Below are 19,192 nucleotides of genomic sequence, written 5' to 3'. Positions count from 1 at the left end.
TAGAGAAACAGCTGGTTTCTAAAATTCTTTTAGGTATAGGAGCAATCAAATGAAAGCTGTGATTTAACATAAGGGCCAGAAGCAGGGTTTTGTTTAGCCTCTTTGCTATTAGTTTTCCATTGATAAACCTCCACATGGAGCTCCCAGCAGCAGATAGAAGCCTGCAGGGCACTTCTGGTGTGACATCACCTGGGCACAAGCGTGACACTTCTCTCATTGTCTTTGCTCATCAGAGGCTCCATTCCTGCCATGCTTTTCCTTCAACAGCTGGCAATGGCGCAGGTGGCGGCGCACACACCACCCTTCATAATTGATGAAATGGAGGCTGCTGCTGTGTGTTCAGTGCGTGTGAGAAGATTAGCCAATGGCACGGCAGCCTGTTGATACTGACAAATCAGCAGCCTCCTCTCTAATAACAAAGCTCTGTACTGTGAGGAGCTTTGTGATTGGATTGCTGTGCTGCCTGTGCCATTCACAGCGCTTAGTGCGCTCATGAATGGCAGTGAAATCCTTGTGCGTATTCATACGCGTCAGACAATTTTTTTTTTTGGAGTAAAACTGCCTATACAGGCGTCTGACGCTTGTACAGGAGTTATTGAGACCCCTATTTGGCCTCATGTGCACAACCATATCTGGGGTGGGCCGGGGATGATCTTATCAGTCTGGTTTTTTCTATACAAATTGTAATTGCTGAGATGATTAAAATAAAGGAAAATTATTTAAAGGGGGAAAAAAAAAAAAAAAAAGATTACCAGACCAATATACAAAAAATCTCTGCAAGGAGTGTATTTACAATACTGAGAGGAACAGCCATCCATCATGGAAGAGTTCAGATCTATGATGCATGAAGTAAAAATCTTCTCTAGCTTCCTTGAGAGACGTGAATCCAGGTCCACAGCCTCCCAAATGCTAAAAGCTGTCATTAGACTCCTCCTTAAACTCCGATGGCCTTGAGGATGAGGCATCCTCAAAGCAGTGGGATGATCCTTTATCTGAAGATCTGGGGAGATTGTGGAAGAATCAAAGAAGTTTGTTGTTTTTAGTTGTTTTTTTCTCTATTGAAGAAATGAATGACCTATTAAGACTAATTAGCCCTACAATGGTTATAGAAGAAATTCAAAAACTCTATTTGATACAGGATGAAATGTTTGGGGGTCTGAGAACCAAGTGTTCCAGAGTTTTTCCCATTATTGTGAACATAAGATATGGTACTGGACAAATGGTTAGATCCAGAAAAAAGGCAGGGTATATCATTCTAGAGAATTCAAGAGCAGACTTTTATTTGATCCGAGTAAATCTAAAAAATTTGACGAAATACCCAAGATTGAAGTCCAGGTAGCCAAAGTAAGTAAAAAGACCTCATTACCTTTTGCCTTCTGTGCAATTCTTGGGAACGGCTATGTTTGGTCTGATGACAAATAGAACAGTGACAGCAGTAGCCAGATAATTGCATCTCTGGTTAAATGAACTGGAAAGTCGCCTAAAAATAAAACTTCCAGGGAAGATATAATGACATTTCCCTGCTAAAGTCTGCAACAGCCTTCCTAGAAGATGCTTCAGCTGAATCGGTCAGATTCTCAGCGTCAGATGCAGCTCTATCTAATGTGACTAGAAGAGCGCCGTGGAAGTCCTGGGCTGGAGAAAACTTCCAAAATGAAATTGTACTCCATAGCATTTTCTGGAGAATCTGGCCCAGTTTTGGACGATTCTTGAAAAAGCAGCTGAGTGTTTTCCCGAAGAAAGGCCACTCAAAAGGAAATTTCCCTTTCACCCCTCTGGTAGCCAAGAGAGCTCATACAGGGGGAAAGGAAAAACAGGATGTTGGAACTACCACAAAGGTGGACGAGGTACAGGATTCCTCCTGAAAGGGAGTCTGTCACCAGATTTTGACCTTATAGACCGCTTGCATAGCGCTCTAGCATAGCGCTCTAGCATAGCAGTCTGTGATTCTAATGGTACCTTTTGATTTCTTGTGAAGTTCCCTCAAGGCAAAAACTGACTTATTCATATGTAAATTAGGGCTCGCAAGTGCCCAGGGGTGGCGTTCACCTCGTTGGTGCCCAGGCTGTTCTGCCTCTTTTCGTCATATCCCCGCTCCAGCCTCTTCCTCTGCCCGCCCCGCTCTTCCTCTGCATCCTCCTCAAGTTCTCTGCAGCGAGATCCCGCGCCTGCGCTCTCCATTGTTTGGCAGGGGCATGCGCACTGCGATGCCAATTGTGGGTGTCTCTGGTCCGCCTCCTCGCCGCTGTTATGTGCCGTTAGCCGGCGCATTCGCTACTGCGATACTGTGCCCACAATGGGCATCGCAGTGCACATGCCCCAGCAAAGCTATGGATAGCGCAGGATCTCGCTGCAGAGAAGGACGCAAGGAAGAGCGGGGTGGGAAGAGGCTGGGGCGGGGATATGACGAAAAGGCAGAACAGCCTGAGCACCAATGAGGTGAACGCTGCCCCTGGGCACTTGCGAGCCCTAATTTACATATGAATAAAAGTCTGTTTTTGCCTTGGGGGAACTTCACAAGAAAACATCAAAGGTACCATTAGAATCATAGACTGCTATGCTAGAGCGCTATGTAAGCGGTCTATAAGGTCAAAATCTGACACTCCCTTTAATCCTCAAAATAAACCAAGCAAAAAACAATGATGCCAGAATGGGGGGGGAACGGGACAATTTTATTTTAGATAATTTTTTATTTTTATACAGATCTGGCAGGCCATACATGGATAAAAAGGTTCGTCAGGGCAGCCTCTAGATCAGGGTTTCTCAACGCCGGTCTTTGGGACCCACCTACTGGTCAGGATTTGAGTATATCCCACAGAATGAATACCTGTGGTAAGTCCTGATGCATGGGCACGAATTATGACCTGCTCCATACTAAGGAAATCCTGAAAACATGACTGGTAGGTGGATCCCAAGGTCCGGAGTTGAGAGAACCTGCTCTAGATTAAGGCGTTTCATTAGGCCCCATTAGGGGTGGGCGATATGGCCTAAAATCTATATTGCGATATAATTTTAAGCATGTGCGATATATATTGCGATATATTGTTTTCTATATTTGGGGGGGCGTGTTTAAACTTTTTTTTACTTTTTATTTAATAACTATTAGTCTCCTTAAGGGCTAGAACGTAGAACCCTTGTCATATTCACCCTAATAGAGCTCTATTAGGGTGAATAGGACTTTACACTCTCCCTGCTGCCCTGTGCTTTGTGCACATAACAGCAGGGAGCTGATCCCCCTCCCCTAAACGGTGCCATCCCCAGACCCCCCCCTCCCCTAAACGGTGCCATCCCCAGACCCCCCCTCCCCTAAACGGTGCCATCCCCAGACCCCCCCTCCCCTAAACGGTGCCATCCCCAGACCCCCCCTCCCCTAAACGGTGCCATCCCCAGACCCCCCCTCCCCTAAACGGTGCCATCCCCAGACCCCCCCTCCCCTAAACGGTGCCATCCCCAGACCCCCCCTCCCCTAAACGGTGCCACCCCCAGACCCCCCCCCCCCTAAACGGTGCCATCCCCAGACCCCCCCTCCCCTAAACGGTGCCATCCCCAGACCCCCCCTCCCCTAAACGGTGCCATCCCCAGACCCCCCCTCCCCCAAACGGTGCCATCCCCAGACCCCCCCTCCCCTAAACGGTGCCATCCCCAGACCCCCCCTCCCCTAAACGGTGCCATCCCCAGACCCCCCTCCCCTAAACGGTGCCATCCACAGATTTCCCCCCCCCCCCCCCCAAATGGTGCCATCCAGACACCCCCCCCCTCCCCTAAACGGTGTCATCCACAGACACCCCCCCTCCCCTAAACGGTGCCATCCAGATTCCCCCCCTCCCCTAAACGGTGCCATCCACAGATTCTCCCCCGCCCACCCCCCGAGGCGCTCACAGGAATACATTTAAAAACGAATCAGTAACTTTAACTTTATTCATTGGTGATCTCTTTACTGTATACCTTACTAGGTCTTAGCTCCGGTAACAGCAGGCAGTGCGGGCGGGCGGCGCTCACTCACTGACGTCACGCGCCTGCGCCGCCTAGTGGGAGGAGCAGGCGCGTGACGTCAGTGAGTGAGCGCCGCCCGCCCGCACTGCCTGCTGTTACCGGAGCTAAGACCTAGTAAGGTATACAGTAAAGAGATCACCAATGAATAAAGTTAAAGTTACCGATTCGTTTTTAAATGTTCTACTGTCAGCGGCGTGGCCCTGTATGTTCTAACCCCCAGGCAAGCGTCCCTGTCACCATGGGAACGCCTGGGGGTTAGAATATACCATCGGATTTGAGTTTTCACGCGCTCACTGAGATCGTGAAAACTCAATGATTTACTGTCAGTCCCTCCCCTCCTCCTCTTGTCATTGGTGGTCAGCGGCAGCCGCGCACAGTGGGGAGGGAGGGACTCTCTCCTTCTCCACTGTGCCGGCTCAGGATCATATCGCGGTCCGGCGATATAGGCGATATGCTCAAAATCCATATCGTGGCACAAATTTATATAGCATATCGCCTATATCGTCTATCGCCCACCCCTAGGCCCCATGTCCCTTAGGTCCTAAATATTGTCCTTACGGGTCTTACAAAAAGTCTGTTTGAACATCTGGAAGACAGTTCAGTCAAGCCACTTTTTTTCTTACAGGACTGCTTTCTTGATGGCTATCTCATCAGCAAGAATATTAGGGGAGATCCAGGCCCTCTCAATCTATGAACCTTAACTCACAGTATTGAATAACAGAAAAGTTCTAAAACTAGACATGGGGGTTTCTACCCAAGGTGGTCAGATTTCTATGGGGACAGGGAGATAATTCTTCCCTCACTCTGCAATAATCCCACAAATTCTAGAGAACTAGAGTTCCATTCTCTAGCTGTAAGGACAGTCCTCATACCTTGAGGTTACCAAGGAATTTGGAACAGTTGATAACCTTTAGTCCGGTTTGCAGGGAAAAACCAGAGGTAAAATTGTATCCAAAGCATCCATTGCTAGATCGATAAGACAGACTATCTGTAACCTATAAAGTCCAAGGTCAGGATTGTCCCGTTAATGTTAGAGCCCATTCCACTAGGACTGTCTTTTATGCAGAAAAAGCAGCAAAGCTGTGACCTGGTCCAATATGAACAGGTTTGTCAAACATTAGACTTGATTTAGGGCTCTTTGACACTTGCGTTCTTCTGTTCCGGCATAGCGTTCCGTCGTCGGGGCTCTATGCCGGAAGAATCCTGATCAGGATTATCCCCATGCATTCTGAATGGAGATAATTCCGTTCAGGATGTCTTCAGTTCCGGACCGGAACGTTTTTTGGCCGGAGAAAATACCGCAGCATGCTGCGCCTTTTGCTCAGGTCAAAAATCCTGAACACTTGCCACAAGGCCGGATCCGGAATTAATGCCCATTGAAAGGCATTAATCCGGATCCGGCCTTAAGCTAAACGTCGTGGCGCATTACCGGATCCGATGTTTAGCTTTTTCTGAATGGTTAACATGGCTGCCAGGACGCTAAAGTCCTGTTTGCCATGGTAAAGTGTAGTGGGGAGCAGTATACTTACCGTCCGTGCGGCTCCTGGGGCGCTTCAGAGTGACGTCAGGGCGCCCCCATCCATGCACATGGGGCGCTCTGACGTCATTCTGGAGCGCCCCGGGAGCCGCACGGACGGTAAGTATACTGCTCCCTACTACTACTATGGCAACCAGGACTTTAATAGCGTCCTGGCTGCCATAGTAACACTGAACGCATTTTGAAGACTATCAGTCTTCAAATGCTGTCAGTTCACTTGCGGTGTTACGGATCCGGCGGGCACCTCCGGCAAATGGAGTACATGACGGATCCGGACAACGCAAGTGTGAAAGAGGCCTTACCTTTGTCAGATCTGTCCTTTGAATGGAAGATTCTTCAAGCTGTAGGCCAATCCCCCCGCCCCCTTAATGTTGATCTGTTAGGTCTCCAGTTGTATACTGTCAGGGTGGTGAAATGGAAAATTGGAATTGGTTTTACCAGTAATTCTGCTACCATGATCCTACCCCCAAAAGTTTAAATCTACTTATGCAACTATATCACCTCATCATGATGGGGTATGAAGAAATACCCCAAAAAGGCTTGTGTATGGTGGTGGGGGTCAGTCTCCAGTTGTATGTCGTCATGGTGGATTCATGGAAACAGAATAACCCGGGTAAGACTTATTCTCTTCCCCCCCCCTGGCTTAGATGCAGTAAGCATGCTTATGTCTGTGTACTCCACATCCTTATGCCAAAAATGGAACATGTCCTATGCAGACCTCGAATCCATAGAAGTCAATTTCTCAAAAAAAAAATCTCACATGCATTGTATCCTTATTTAGCAGATCTGTGATCTTTGACTTGCAGACTGCAAAACTGATCTGGTTGTGTGGATGAGGCCTTAGAAACCCACTTCAGCAGGCAGTATCCTACAAGAGGTTTAGATACACAGCTCAGCAGGCAGCATCATACGTAAGAATCTTTTGATACAGGAACAGTAGACTGTGTATCTCAGATTTAGATGGAGGCACAGCAGACTGTATGACAAGCTTAGATACCCATCACACCAGACAGTATAGTACGAGATTAGATACATAGCACAGCAGGCAGTATCATACATGATGGGATTAGATACACATGTAATTTGATATGCTTTCTGATTCATGCTGTTTGTTACACTCTGAAGATGGCACAGGAAAAGCCTGTGGACTGTCAGTGATGGGATTTGGGGTACTTTCACACTTGCGTTGTGAACATCCGGCAGGATCCGTCTAACAAATGCATTTAAACACCGGATCTGTCTGCCCCAGGACAAAACTCAATACTGGAAAACTTTAAAAGTGAAAGTAACCTTAGACACTCAGTGAGAAATAGACTAGCAGGATTATATATGGGTGTAGTAACGTGGCCACATGTAGTGGGAGTAGCTCCTGCAGACTGAACAGTGGGGTGTGTGGGCGGCCTGTGACTCATCACTCTGCAGTGCAGCCAGGCTTTAATGGGGTTGTTTTATCAGACAATGGGGGCATATAGCTAGGGACCTTTCTGGGACCTGCACCCATATCAGAAACTGAGCCCCGCAAGGTGGTGGCTGGAAGTCTCCGGTCCGGCCGCCACCAAGCACTCTCCCTATAGAACCGCACATGACAGCCAATGGAAATAGCAGGGTGACGCTAGGGAGACTTGTCCCCGCCTGCCATTGGCTTCTCCCTGTTTTCATCCAGGCACGGGGAGGAGCGGGGTAAGTATATTCCCTATGGGGGGCAGTTTCCAGTATTGGATAATGGCTCTGTAATAAAGGGGTTAATGTTAGACAAATTTGCTATTTTAACTTGTAGACCTTTATTTTGGAGCATCATAAACCCTGTGCCAGACTTGTGCTTGAGTTTTGTATGTGCGCCCAAAAGTTGATGCCACCTACAATTTGCCTGAGGTGTAACATGCTTAGAAAAGTGCAAAATAATTGGTAAATCTGCCCCACTGTGCCTTACCATAACCATTTCTTCATGGTGGCAGCCAAAAGTGCTGATGCAAATAACACTGCTAAACTTGCATGTGAAAAAACCCTAAAAGGGTTGTCCAGAAGTGGAAAAATATGGCTGCTTTCTTCTGGAGTGTCAGGTACTCGGGTAGTATTAGAGATTGCACTTTGGGCTGAATGGGGTTGAGCTGTATTACCAGATACAACCTAATGACAGGTGTGGCATTGTTTTTCAAAGAGGCAGCCATGGTACTTTTTAAAGGGGTTTTCTGAGATTCCTCAGAATAGGTCATCAGTATCTGATCGGCGGAGGTCCAACACCTGTGATCCTTGCCGATTAGCTGCTTGAGAAGGCAGTGGTTCTGAGTGACTACACATTCATGTGTAAAGTGGCCTAGGAGCAGCACAGCCCCATAGAAGCTGCAATACCAAGTACAGCTGCTACACAATGTACGGTGCTGTGCTTGGTAAGCAAGGAGAAGGCTGTGGTACTCACAGGTGCTCCAGTGCCTTCTCAAACAGCTGTTTGGAGGGGTGGGGGTCATCAGTTAGAGTCCTGGAAAACCCTGTACAATTCTGCTGGTTAGTAGTCGTTGTTCTTTAGGAAAGCCTTGCCTCGCTAATGAATAACTTGGCCCTCGTGTATGGTGGTCTGCAGACTGGCAGTATGTGGCTGCAGCAACTCTATGGGCAGTGTATGGTGACGGTGTTCATAGGCCTTTTTTTTTCTCTTTGCAGGAGGGTATGAAGCCAGTACAAGGGAGCCCTGTTTCTGTCACTATGCAGGAAGCTTTTGGCTGTGCGGTGGCAAACCGCTTTTTCCAGCTTTTGGATGATGAGTCTGATCCCTTAGATTTTCTACACCAGACATCTACTGAACTTGGTCATAAGAAGAAAAAAGAGGAAACTCCAGTTAAAAAAGCTGGCACCCAAAAGAGCAACAAAAAAGAATCCCAAAAAGACAGAAAGGCAAACACAAACACAGAGTCCCCAGGTCAGTATCGGGGTGCATCCACACACTGGAATAGTCTGTCAGTAATATATTTATATTTTAATCCCCCCCCCCCCCTTACCAGACACATTTTAGGCTACTTTCACACTAGCGTTCGGGGCTCCACTTGTGGGCTCCATTTGGAGGGTCTCACAAGCGGCCCCGAACGCATCCGTACTGCCCCAATGCATTTTGAGTGGATGCCTATCCGCTCAGAATGCATCAGTCTGGCAGCGTTCAGCCTCCGCTCAGCAGGCGGACACACAAACGCTGCTTGCAGCGTTCGGCTGTCCGTCTGGCCGTGCGAAGGCAAACGGATCCGTCCAGACTTACAATGTAAGTCAATGGGGACGGATCCGTTTGAAGTTGACACAATATGGCTCAATTTTCAAAAGCATCCGTCCCCCATTGACTTTCAATTTAAAGTCTGGATGGATCCTTCTGAATTACTTTCACACTTAGAATTTTTTCTAAACTATAATGCAGACGGATCCATTCTGAACGGATCCAAACGTCTGCATTATAGGAGCGGATCCGTCTGTGCAGATACCAGACGGACCCGCTCTGAACGAAAGTGTGAAAGTAGCCTTAAAGAGGACCTTTCACTAGCTTAAAAACTAACTATATCAGTGGGCAGAGCGGCACCCAGGGCTCCCCCTGCACTTACTAGTATGTCTGGGCGCCGCTCCGTTCGCCCGGTATAGGCTCCGGTGTCTGCAGCTCCCTCTGTTGTACTGGGCGGAGTTTTTGTATAAGGGTTGTCCCTTGCTGCAGCGCTGGCCAATCGTAGCGCACCGCTCATAGCCTGGGAGTCCCAGGCTATGAGCTGTGCGCTACGATTGGCCAGCGCTGCAGCAAGGGACAACCCTAATACAAAAACTCCGCCCAGTACAACAGAGGGAGCTGCAGACACCGGAGCCCATACCGGGCGAACGGAGCGGCGCCCAGACATACTAGTAAGTGCAGGGGGAGCCCTGGGCGCCGCTCTGCCCACTGACTTTTAGTTTTTAAACTAGTGAAAGGTCCTCTTTAAAGGGATTCTGTCACCAGTTTTAACCCTATTTAGCACATCGCTAATGTCAGCTAAACCTAACTAGCCTATTCCTACTTTTATCTATTCCCCCGTTACGCCAGAAATCTAACTTTTATAATATGCTAATTAGCCTCTAGGAGCAGGGGGGGGGGGGTGCTCCTGCTCCTAGAGGCTCCGTTCTCCCACCTTTGTCTCCTCCCTCCATGTCCTGAGTGACAGGGCCAGGCAGCGCTTGCATCTGACTGAAATCTCGTGCCGTTTAGTATTCGACGCATGCGCGGTGAGGAAGCTGGCAGCCTGCAGGCATCTTTCCCTCACTGGGCCTGCGCTGAATGGTGCCAGATTTCACCAGCTAGCTTAATAGGGTTAGATCTGGTGACAGAATCCATTTTAAAGGGTGGAACCTGGTTTCACAAACTGGAGGTAGAATTGACATGCTGCGTAACTGCACACATTGCAGGTTTTCGTGCAGAAAAACCGCAGCATAATACATGAGACACGGTACATCTCATGTACACTTTGCATATATTTTGTGTAGATTTTAAAGTCGTAGCATGTCAATTATTTGTGTGATTCCACATCTTTATATGTAGTGGGTTATCTGGGAATTAATATTGATGACCTATGCAATCAGCTGTTGGAAGAGGCCAGGTGCTCCATGAGCATGTTCATTGGTCACATGGCCTAGTTGCGGCTCAGCCTTCATAAATCAATTTCTGCTGTAAAAAAAAAATTATTCCCCGAACCCTGGTTCAGTTCCAGGGTTCCACTTGGAACCGAACCTGAGTTTTGGGAAGTTTTTTTTTTTTTTTTTACAGTAGAAATTGATTTCTTGCTAGACTTTGTAAAGTAATAACTTTAGCTCATAGGAGCCTTTATATTGTAATACTGTACTGATCGCTCATCCCTAGTCAGAACCATGGTGTTATAAGCCTGATATAGATCTCATTACTGATGCTCTCACTACATGCACTCTCTTCTGAATACAGTATTGTGTGCAGTCCGCAGTGAGCGGTCACTTCTCCCACACAGATTAGTACAGTGTGACGACACACTATGCTATGTACACATAGAAGTACACAGTGGGGGAGATTTATCAAAACTGGTGTAAAGTAGAACTGGCTTAGTTGCCCATAGCAACCAATCAGATTCCTTCTTTAATTTTCCAATGGAGCTGTAAAAAATGGTGTCATCTGGTTACTACAGGCAACTAAACCATTTCTACTTTACACCAGTTTTGAAAAATTACTATATTAAGAAAGAAAAAAATGACAGCATTCAAACGCTGTGGTGCAATGTTTTCAGCTCATTCAGCTTGATTTATTTTTTAGGCTACTTTCACACTTGCGGCAGAGTGATCCAGCAAGCAGTTCCGTTGCCTTTTTGTCAAAATGTATGCCAACTGATGCCATTTGTAAGACTGATCAGGATCCTGATCAGTCAGAAAAAGGCATTAAAATGCCAGATCAGTTTTTCTGGTGTCATCTGGCAAAACAGATCTGGTATTTATATTTTTTTCACTTTTCTGTCTGATCCGGTATTTTGAATGCTCGATCTGGTACGAATACATTCCTATGGGAAAAAATGCCGGATCCGGCATTCAGGCAAGTCTGTTTTATCTTTGTCCTGATCAGTCAAAAAGACTGAACTGAAGAACTCCTGATGCATCCTGAACGGATTACTCCATTCAGAATGCATGGGGATAAAACTGATCAGTTCTTTTCCGGTATAGAGCCCCTAGGACGAAACTCTATGCCAGAAAAGAAAAACGCAAGTGTGAAAGTACCCTTAAAGAAATTACTTTCTCTACAAAATGGAAAACAAAGGTGTCCATACCCTTTAAGTTGGCTTTGGACCCCAATCATCTCCTCCCTGCATATTGCTGTTTTGAGGAATAGCACTTTTCAGCTTCCAAGATGGAGCTCCAGAATAGTGACTATATATACCAGCAGTGGCAAGGATGTTCATCTTGTCTGTAGTCATGAAATCCCAGAACTCTGGCAATCTGGCTTTGTACATGGTCTGACGCTGGGTCAAAAAACCGCCTTTGCTCCATTCCCTGTGAGGGAGATAGATTTGGCTTGAGTTAGACGATATTCTTGAAAAGGCCTCGGGTAAAAAAAAATATTTCCCCTCAAGCCGTTGCTTTCATCAAAGATGGTCCTTTCAGAACCAGAAAAAAATCGAGGCTGGATCAGAAGGGTTAAGGAAGTGGCAGCCTTCTAGGGGCAGAGGAAGAGGATTTCTATTCAATCCTGAAAGCTCCTCACATCCCACACAATGATGCCATATGTCATGTCGGGGCAAGGTTAACTTTCTTTACCTCAGCCTGAGAGCAAATAGGAGCCTCCCCATGGGTAATGTCTACCCTAAAAGAGCACTTAAAACTAGAGTTTTCCCTATGCCCATGACGGCACCCTTGAAAGACCGCCTCTATCCAGGACAGGAAACGGGAACTTTCGTGGAGAGCTCTTAAGGAGGAGCATGGCCCCAAGACCACCAGTTCCTGTTTCCTGTCCTAGACAGGACATGTGGAGAGCAAAAGGATTTAGGCTGCAGGGCCCCTGAGTGTTGGTTTGGAGAGGGGTTACCTGTCCCGGCGTAAGTCTCCTCTAGGAGCTGCCGACAGAAGTCTGGTGCTTGCTGCTGGGGTCTGGCTTATGCCGCGCTGCCTCTACTCTGCAGTCCCGGCCGCACTGGGAGGTGTCTGGCACGCTGCCCCTTCCTGACAGTGTTCAGGTGTACCGGGGCCTCCCTCTTCACTACAGCATCGCAGTGGGACAAAATCTCGTGAGACAAGCGAGATCTGGATCTCTGCTGCGGGACTTCCGGTATTTGGAATGCACACAGCGTGCGTTCCGAAAGTAGGATGTAGATTTCCTATTAATGGCCGCAGATGGCTCCAGCAGGACCCGACCGAGGGAATTCTCACCGACAGGAGGCGCGTGATCAGTAGCAGCCCAGCCAGCCTCATAGGAAGCTGGATTTGGATCCTGGAAATCACTATCCCACACACCATGGAGAAGGAGAGTGCCCGACGTGCCGAATCAGCAGGAGGGTCATGAGAGCAGACCGGTACTCCTGGTGGGGTAAGGGGGATCATTCCCCATCACTTTTTTCCTTTAGTCATGCTAAATCTCCTTTTTTCCTTTGTCTTCCCTTTTAGACTTTAAAAAAAAGGGGCCAGAGGGAAAGAATGTGCCGTCTGTAAAAAGAAACTTGCACCCTCTTGGTCAAAATTACTATGTCAACGTTGTGTTGAGAAGGTAATAGAGGAAGAGCCCCATCCCTTCTGCAGAATATTAGGGATATGGTGAAGTCAGAGGTTCTGATTCCTTGAAAATTTTTTAAAAAAGAGCCTCCCTTCTGTAGTCGGGCAGTTCAGGCATGGCTAATAAGACATCTGACTCAGATCCATTAGAAGAAGGTGAACCAGGGGAAATCCTAGATAGCCCAGACCAATTTTTTCGCTAGATGATACGGAAGCTTTACTAAAACGTCCGTGCTACCATGAAGGTAGACTCGAGGTCCGTTCAGGATATCATGTTTGACAACCTAGGGCAGGAAAAAAATCCAGAGTTTTTTTCCGTGAATGAGAATATAAAATTTTTGATACAAAAGGAATGGAAAAAACATAATTTTTTTTATCCCTAAAAATGTAAAAAGGAAGTATCCTTTTGATGAGGCAGACTCATTTATTTGGGACAGGCCTCCTAAGTTGGATGCACCTGTTGTGAAGATTTAAAAAAATAAAATAAAATCTGCTCTACCGTTTCAGGGCTTGGGTACTCTAAAGACCCTATGGATAAGCTAGCGGAAGTATACCTCAAAAAGGTTTGGGAGACCTCAGCTCAAGCTTTTAAGCCGAATATTGCTGCCACATCCACTGCTAGGTCTTTAAAGTTATGGCTACAGGAATTAGAATCTCACATTCAGAATAAAACCCTGAGAGATCAATTAGCCGTTTTTCCCACTATTCTTAATGCGGTAGATTTTATTTCAGATGCCTCAGCGGATGCATTGAAATTAAACGCTAGGTCAGCGGCACTCTCTAATTCAGCCAGGCGAGCTATTTGGCTCAAAGGGTGGTCAGGAGACACTAGATCAAAAAATAAGGTCAACGGTTATTCTAAGCTGAATGTACCTGCACTAATTGACTTAAGGGTTTCCTGTTTGGAAAATTCCCAATTGTCCTCAGCTTCTAAACCCTCTTAGCAATGACTGTTTCTCTCCTGTGAGCGGCAGACTTGCTCACTTCCTTCACGCTTGGGGAAAAAATCTTCTCAAGCCCCTGGATTTTAAGCGTCATAAGGGAAGGTTTTTGCCTAGAGTTTGTCTCTCACCCTCTGGGCAGGGGCTTCTACTCTTCCCTTTTTTCTGGTTCCCAAACCGGATGGAACATTCAGAACCATCATAAATTTAAAAGATCTAAATCAGTCTCTTACAAAAAAATCAGAATGGAGTTGATCCAGTCAGTTTTAAAACCTCCTTTTTGGGGGCTGTTTTATGGCTACAATAGACATAAGAGATGCATACTATCACATCCCTATTCATGTAGACTGTCAAAAATTTGAGTCGCTGTTTCAATAGGAGGTCATTCATCACCTACAATATACAGCCATTCCTTTCGGGATTTCTCAGGCTCCCAGACTATTCATGGAAGTCATGGCTCATATAAGAGAAAGAGACATTCTAGTAATTCCTTACCTAGACTATCTCTTGGTAGTAGCGGAGTCGGAAATCCTTCTCGAGTTACACCTCAAAGTAGTGCAGATCCTAGAAGATCTCGGCTGGCAAATTGGGAAAAATCACATTTAATACCTTCCCAAGTACATGTCTTTCCTGGAATGATTCTGGACTCGAAAAATCTACTCTGCATCCTCCCCCCAAGACAAGATTCAGAGATTAATACGGGGGGTTCAGTCTCTGATGTCTACAAAATGCCTACTATCAGGCAAGCATTGGCGGTTTTGGGCAGAATGACTTCCACTATACCAGCGGTCAGTTGGAGCCAACTTCACTCCAGACCCCTTCAGTGGCAAATCCTGAAAGAATGGCACGGTACCCTCCGCCCATTAGATATACCCCTCACACTCACCCCCCCAGGTGATTCAGTCTTTTTGCTGGTGGCTGAATCCTGTAAACCTGTCCCAGGGGCTCCCTTGGAACCAACAGAATTTTGTTACCCTTACCACCGACGCAAGTCCTTTTGGTTTGGGGGGGGGGGGGGGTTGTTGCCAAGGATACCTAAGGCAAGGCGTTTGGAAAAGAGGTGACTCTAGTCTCTCAACATGAGGGAGCTGAGCGTTTTTTTTTTCCTCGCCTTAAGAGTCTTCCTCTACTTCAGGGAAAGGCTATAAAAGTTTTTTCGGACAATGCCACAGTTGTCTCCTATTTGAACAGGCAAGGAGGAACTAAATCAGAAAATCTTATGCAGTTGGCAGCAGACTTTTTTTTTTTTTTTTTCTTATAATTCCTTGTGTTCCGTCCCTTATGGCAGTACATCTAAGGGGTACGGAAAACAAGGTGGCAGATTTCCTAAGCAGAAACACGCTAGACCAGGGGGAATGGTGTTTAAATCAAATGGTCTTCAATCAAATAATTCAGCTTTGGGGTCGCCCACATCTGGACTTGTTTGCTACCAGGGAAAACAGAAAATGTTGTCTTTTCTTTTCCCTCAGCGCGAGAGATTCACCAACGGGGATAGATGCCTTATCCCTCAATTCTTCCAAGATTCCTCCAAATGTTAAGACAAGAACGAACCAGAGTGATCCTAATTCCTCCATTCTGGCCCAGAGGAACCTGGTTGAGGAAGCTATCCCTGACAGACCCTTGGATTCTCCCGGAGAGGCAAGATCTTCTGTCTCAAGGACCTGTCAACCATCCGACCGTGAGGCAGTTACACTTAACAGCATGGCTCTTGAGGGGGAAATCCTAGAAAGTAGAGGCCTCCCCAAGAAAGTAGTTTTCACTTCCTTCCCTGTGTCAAAATCTGAGCAATGAAAGGGAGAAGAATCTCCATTGCTTGGATGTAAAAAGATGCCTATTTCATTACCTGGAGGTTACTAGTCAGTGAAGGAAAACCTCAAAGCTGTTCATTCAACTTAGTGGGAAGAATAAGGGTCTCGCAGCCTCTACTAAATCCCTTTCCAGATGGATTGTGAGCGACATTACTTTGGCCTATTCTTCAGCTGGAAAGACTTCCCCCGAACGGTTTTGATGCTCATTCCACTAGTTCAGTTTCCACCTCTTGGGCAAAAAGGGCTGATGCTACCTTAGGACAGACTTGTAGAGCAGCCACATGGCAGTCACCCTGTACCTTCTTTCGTCACTACAGACTAGACCTAAGTTCCAGAGAACTAGCTTTCGGTAGGAAAGTTCTCCAGGCAGTAGGGATTTCTATTCTAGTCGTCTCAAGGGTGCTGTCATGGGCGTAAGGGAAATTTAAGATTACACTCGCCGGTAATCACTTTTCCATAAGCCCATGACGGCACCCTTGAGACCGCCTCCATCCAGGACAGGAAACAGGAACTTTCGTGGAGAGCTCTTAAGGAGGAGCATGGCCCCAAGACCACAAGTTAACCGCAAGAACTTGTCCTAGAATACACTTACAGAAAATTGATTATAATTATATAATCCATTTTCTGTAAGTGTATTCTAGGACAAGTTCTTGCGGTTAACTGGTGGTCTTGGGGCCATGCTCCTCAAGAGCTCTCCACGAAAGTTCCTGTCCTGGATGGAGGCGGTCTCTCAAGGGTGCTGTCATGGGTGAGTGTAATCTTAAATTTCTCCCCCCTTCCCCAGATCAGTTTACGGTCCATTCACGCGTCCGTAGAATGGGTCCGCATCCGTTCTGCAAATTGCAGAACGTGTGTGGACCCATTCATTCTCTAGGGGGCAGGAATGGATGCGGACAGCACATTGTGCTGTTCCCACCTCCGCATTTCTGGAGCGTGCCCCTGATTTCTGTCCGTGGCTCCGGAAAAAAATGGAACATGTCCATCTATAGCAAGATGGATTAGAGATGTTGTTTCTTTTGCTTATGTCCAAAAAATCTGCATCCCCCTTCCGGGTAAAAGCCTCCTCCACCACCACCAGGGGCAGGCAGGACCAGACTGATTGCTCTCACAGAGCAATTATAAATTTAAAGGGCCTAAATCAGCTGGTCCAGTACAAATGTTTCAAAATGGAAATTATTAAAATCTACTATAAATCTTCTTGGAATAGAAGTTTATGCCAACCTTGGATCTGGCCGCTGCATATTATATCCCTATATGCAGCGGTCATCACAAATATCTGAGTTTTGTGGTTCAGTCGGGGAAAAATTGTTCCATTTTCAATTCCAGGTCCTTCCCTTTTGGCCTATCGTCAGCCCCCAGAGTCGTCAAGGTAGTGTCGGAGGTAGTAGCAAATTTAAATCATAAAGGGATACTTGTTATCCCTTATCTGGACGATTTCCTTATTACCGCAGAGTCAAAAGAAAAATTGGATAATCACTTGAACATAGTACAGCAGGATCTGAAAGACCTAGGCTGGGTTGTAAATCTAGAAAAATCAGATCTTCGTCCCGAAAAGGTTTTTCTTGGCATGTTGGACTTGCATTTTATGAAAACTTTCATCCCAGTAGAAAAGCTATCAAAATTAAACCCGGAAATTCCTCTTTTGGAGCAGGAGAAAAGTGACCATTCGAGTAGTGGTGAAGGTGCTGGGCCTTATCTTCAATTCCTGCAGTAAGATGGCACAAGCACACTCAGGTCCTAAAGACATTCATGTTAACAAACTGGGACAAGACCATATTCTCATTAGAAAAGAAAGTGAGTCCCTCAGCAGGTAACTCTTTAATATGGTGGCTAGACAGAAGAAACCTATGAGTGTCATGGCAACAGACTCCAGCAGATCCGGTTTGGGGTCTCATTCAGACTTGTCTGTAGTACAGGGAACATGGTGTCAAAATATAAGCCTATACTCCTCAAATCTAACGGAGTTATCAGCAGTGTAGAAGCCTGAAATCTCCATTTGGAAATAAAAGGAAGTTATATAAAAATCCTATCTGATAACATCACTACAGTCACCTACCTGAACAAACAAGTAGGTACAAAGTATGTCCTTGGCAAAGGTATCAAGAAAAAACTTTCAATAGGCAGAAAAGTCAATTATGGCAGTCCATATAAAGGGAAAAGACAACAGGATCATAGACTTTCTAAGCAGATACTTTGAAAGGAGAATGGAATTTAAATTGACAAATTTTTCTTCAGATAACAAAGTGGTCGTTACCACACCTAGACCTGTTTGTGACCCGGCAGAACAGACAGACTGAGAAATTTTGTACCCTATCCTACAAAGGCTGCCCTTTGTTCGTGGATGCATTCTGTCATCCTTGGCCGAACGAGATCCTGTACGCATTTCCCTCCCTGTTTGCCCTAATACTCAAGGTTCTGTCAAGTGTTGCAAGAAAAGTCCAAACTAATTCTGGTCGCTCCATACTGGCCAAGAAGTTCTTGGTTTCCCCTACTATTGAACATGTCAGCAGGGGATTACTGGATCCTGCCGCCTCTCCTAGACCTTCATCAGGGTCCAGTCTTGCACCCCAGGTCGGCACAACTACATCTGGCAGCCCTGAACCTAAATAGGAATTAAGGAGAAAAGGACTTTTGGAGGCGGTTGTCTCAAAATTCCACTGTCTGCAAGAAGTTTCGTTGCCATCATCCAGTTCTCCAACAGGTTGTTTGGAGGAGAGGTGTTTTTATAATCTGAACGTTCGCAAATGTGTTTACCTGAAAGCAACAGAAACCTTCAGGAAGACAGACTCTTTATTCAGTTTGCTGGGCCAAATAGGACAGGCGGCAAGCAAGACACCCATTGGAAGATGGATCAGATCAGCAATCCTTTTTTGCTGTAACTTAAAAGATGTCATTCCTCCAAAGGGACTAAAAGCTCATTGAACTCGTTCAGTCGCAGCTGCAGTGGTCCCATCCTAGTTATTAATTTGTTATTCCTCCTGTGAATCCATGCTGCTGTGGAGGAGTTTGGAAAGATTACAATTACTTACCGGTAATTGGTTTTTCCTTTAGCCTCCACAGCGGCACAGGAAAATCCCCCCCCCCTCCCACATTTATGTAATCTGATGCTGTATTCTGATATTTTGGTTTATTTGAAAGAAATGGATAAATAACTTTGTTGCATCCATTTCAGAGTTTCTTGGTTATTTACTGGAGCAGGTAAGGGGAGGGGGTTAGTTAAAGATAATGTTTCCTGTCCCTGGGGGAGGTGGCGTAACCATGCTGCTGTGGAGGCTAGAGGAAAAAACTATTACTGGTAAGTAATTGTAATCTTTCCTTTTGTCTCTTTGCAAATGATGTAATTTGTTAATGGTTAACATGTTTTGTTCCTTCATCACTTCCGTGTCCTCGCTTATTGACTGAATAAGTAAGGGGAGGATTTTTTATTTTTTTATGTGCTTCTGCATTTTCCTGTCCGGGGGCGGGGATACCCTCCTGTGAGTGCTGTTGTAGAAGCTATTGGAAAAACCAATTACTGGTAAGAGTAATTTACCCTATCCTGACTGTATTGCCAAAGTGGTTAAAAATGAACAACCCTCCTTCCAGGATCATAAGCCTCAGGTCTGATAGGAAGAAGTCCAATCTTTCATGTCTATTACTCACTAGGTCGGCTCTTCGTCTCCTCAAGCAAAAAGAGCTAGGCTGGAACCACATTTATC

The 19,192-nt window shown here is 46.2% G+C and overlaps 1 protein-coding gene across 1 annotated transcript in view; it reads left to right on the top strand.

Annotated features, from left to right (window-relative positions):
- Positions 1–19,192, top strand: part of HABP4 (hyaluronan binding protein 4) — a 39,339-nt gene that overhangs the window by 4,479 nt on the left and 15,668 nt on the right. Inside the window, exon 2 of the mRNA XM_040416980.1 lies at positions 8,189–8,444. Coding sequence (XP_040272914.1) covers positions 8,195–8,444 — 250 coding nt within the window. The 5' untranslated portion in view covers positions 8,189–8,194. The remainder of the gene's footprint in view (positions 1–8,188; positions 8,445–19,192) is intronic.

This window comes from Bufo bufo, chromosome 2 (genome assembly GCF_905171765.1).
Source record: "Bufo bufo chromosome 2, aBufBuf1.1, whole genome shotgun sequence".
Taxonomy (NCBI): Eukaryota; Metazoa; Chordata; class Amphibia; order Anura; family Bufonidae; genus Bufo; species Bufo bufo.
Note: the sequence above shows the minus strand (reverse complement) of the source record. Positions and strands in the feature narration are given on the sequence as shown.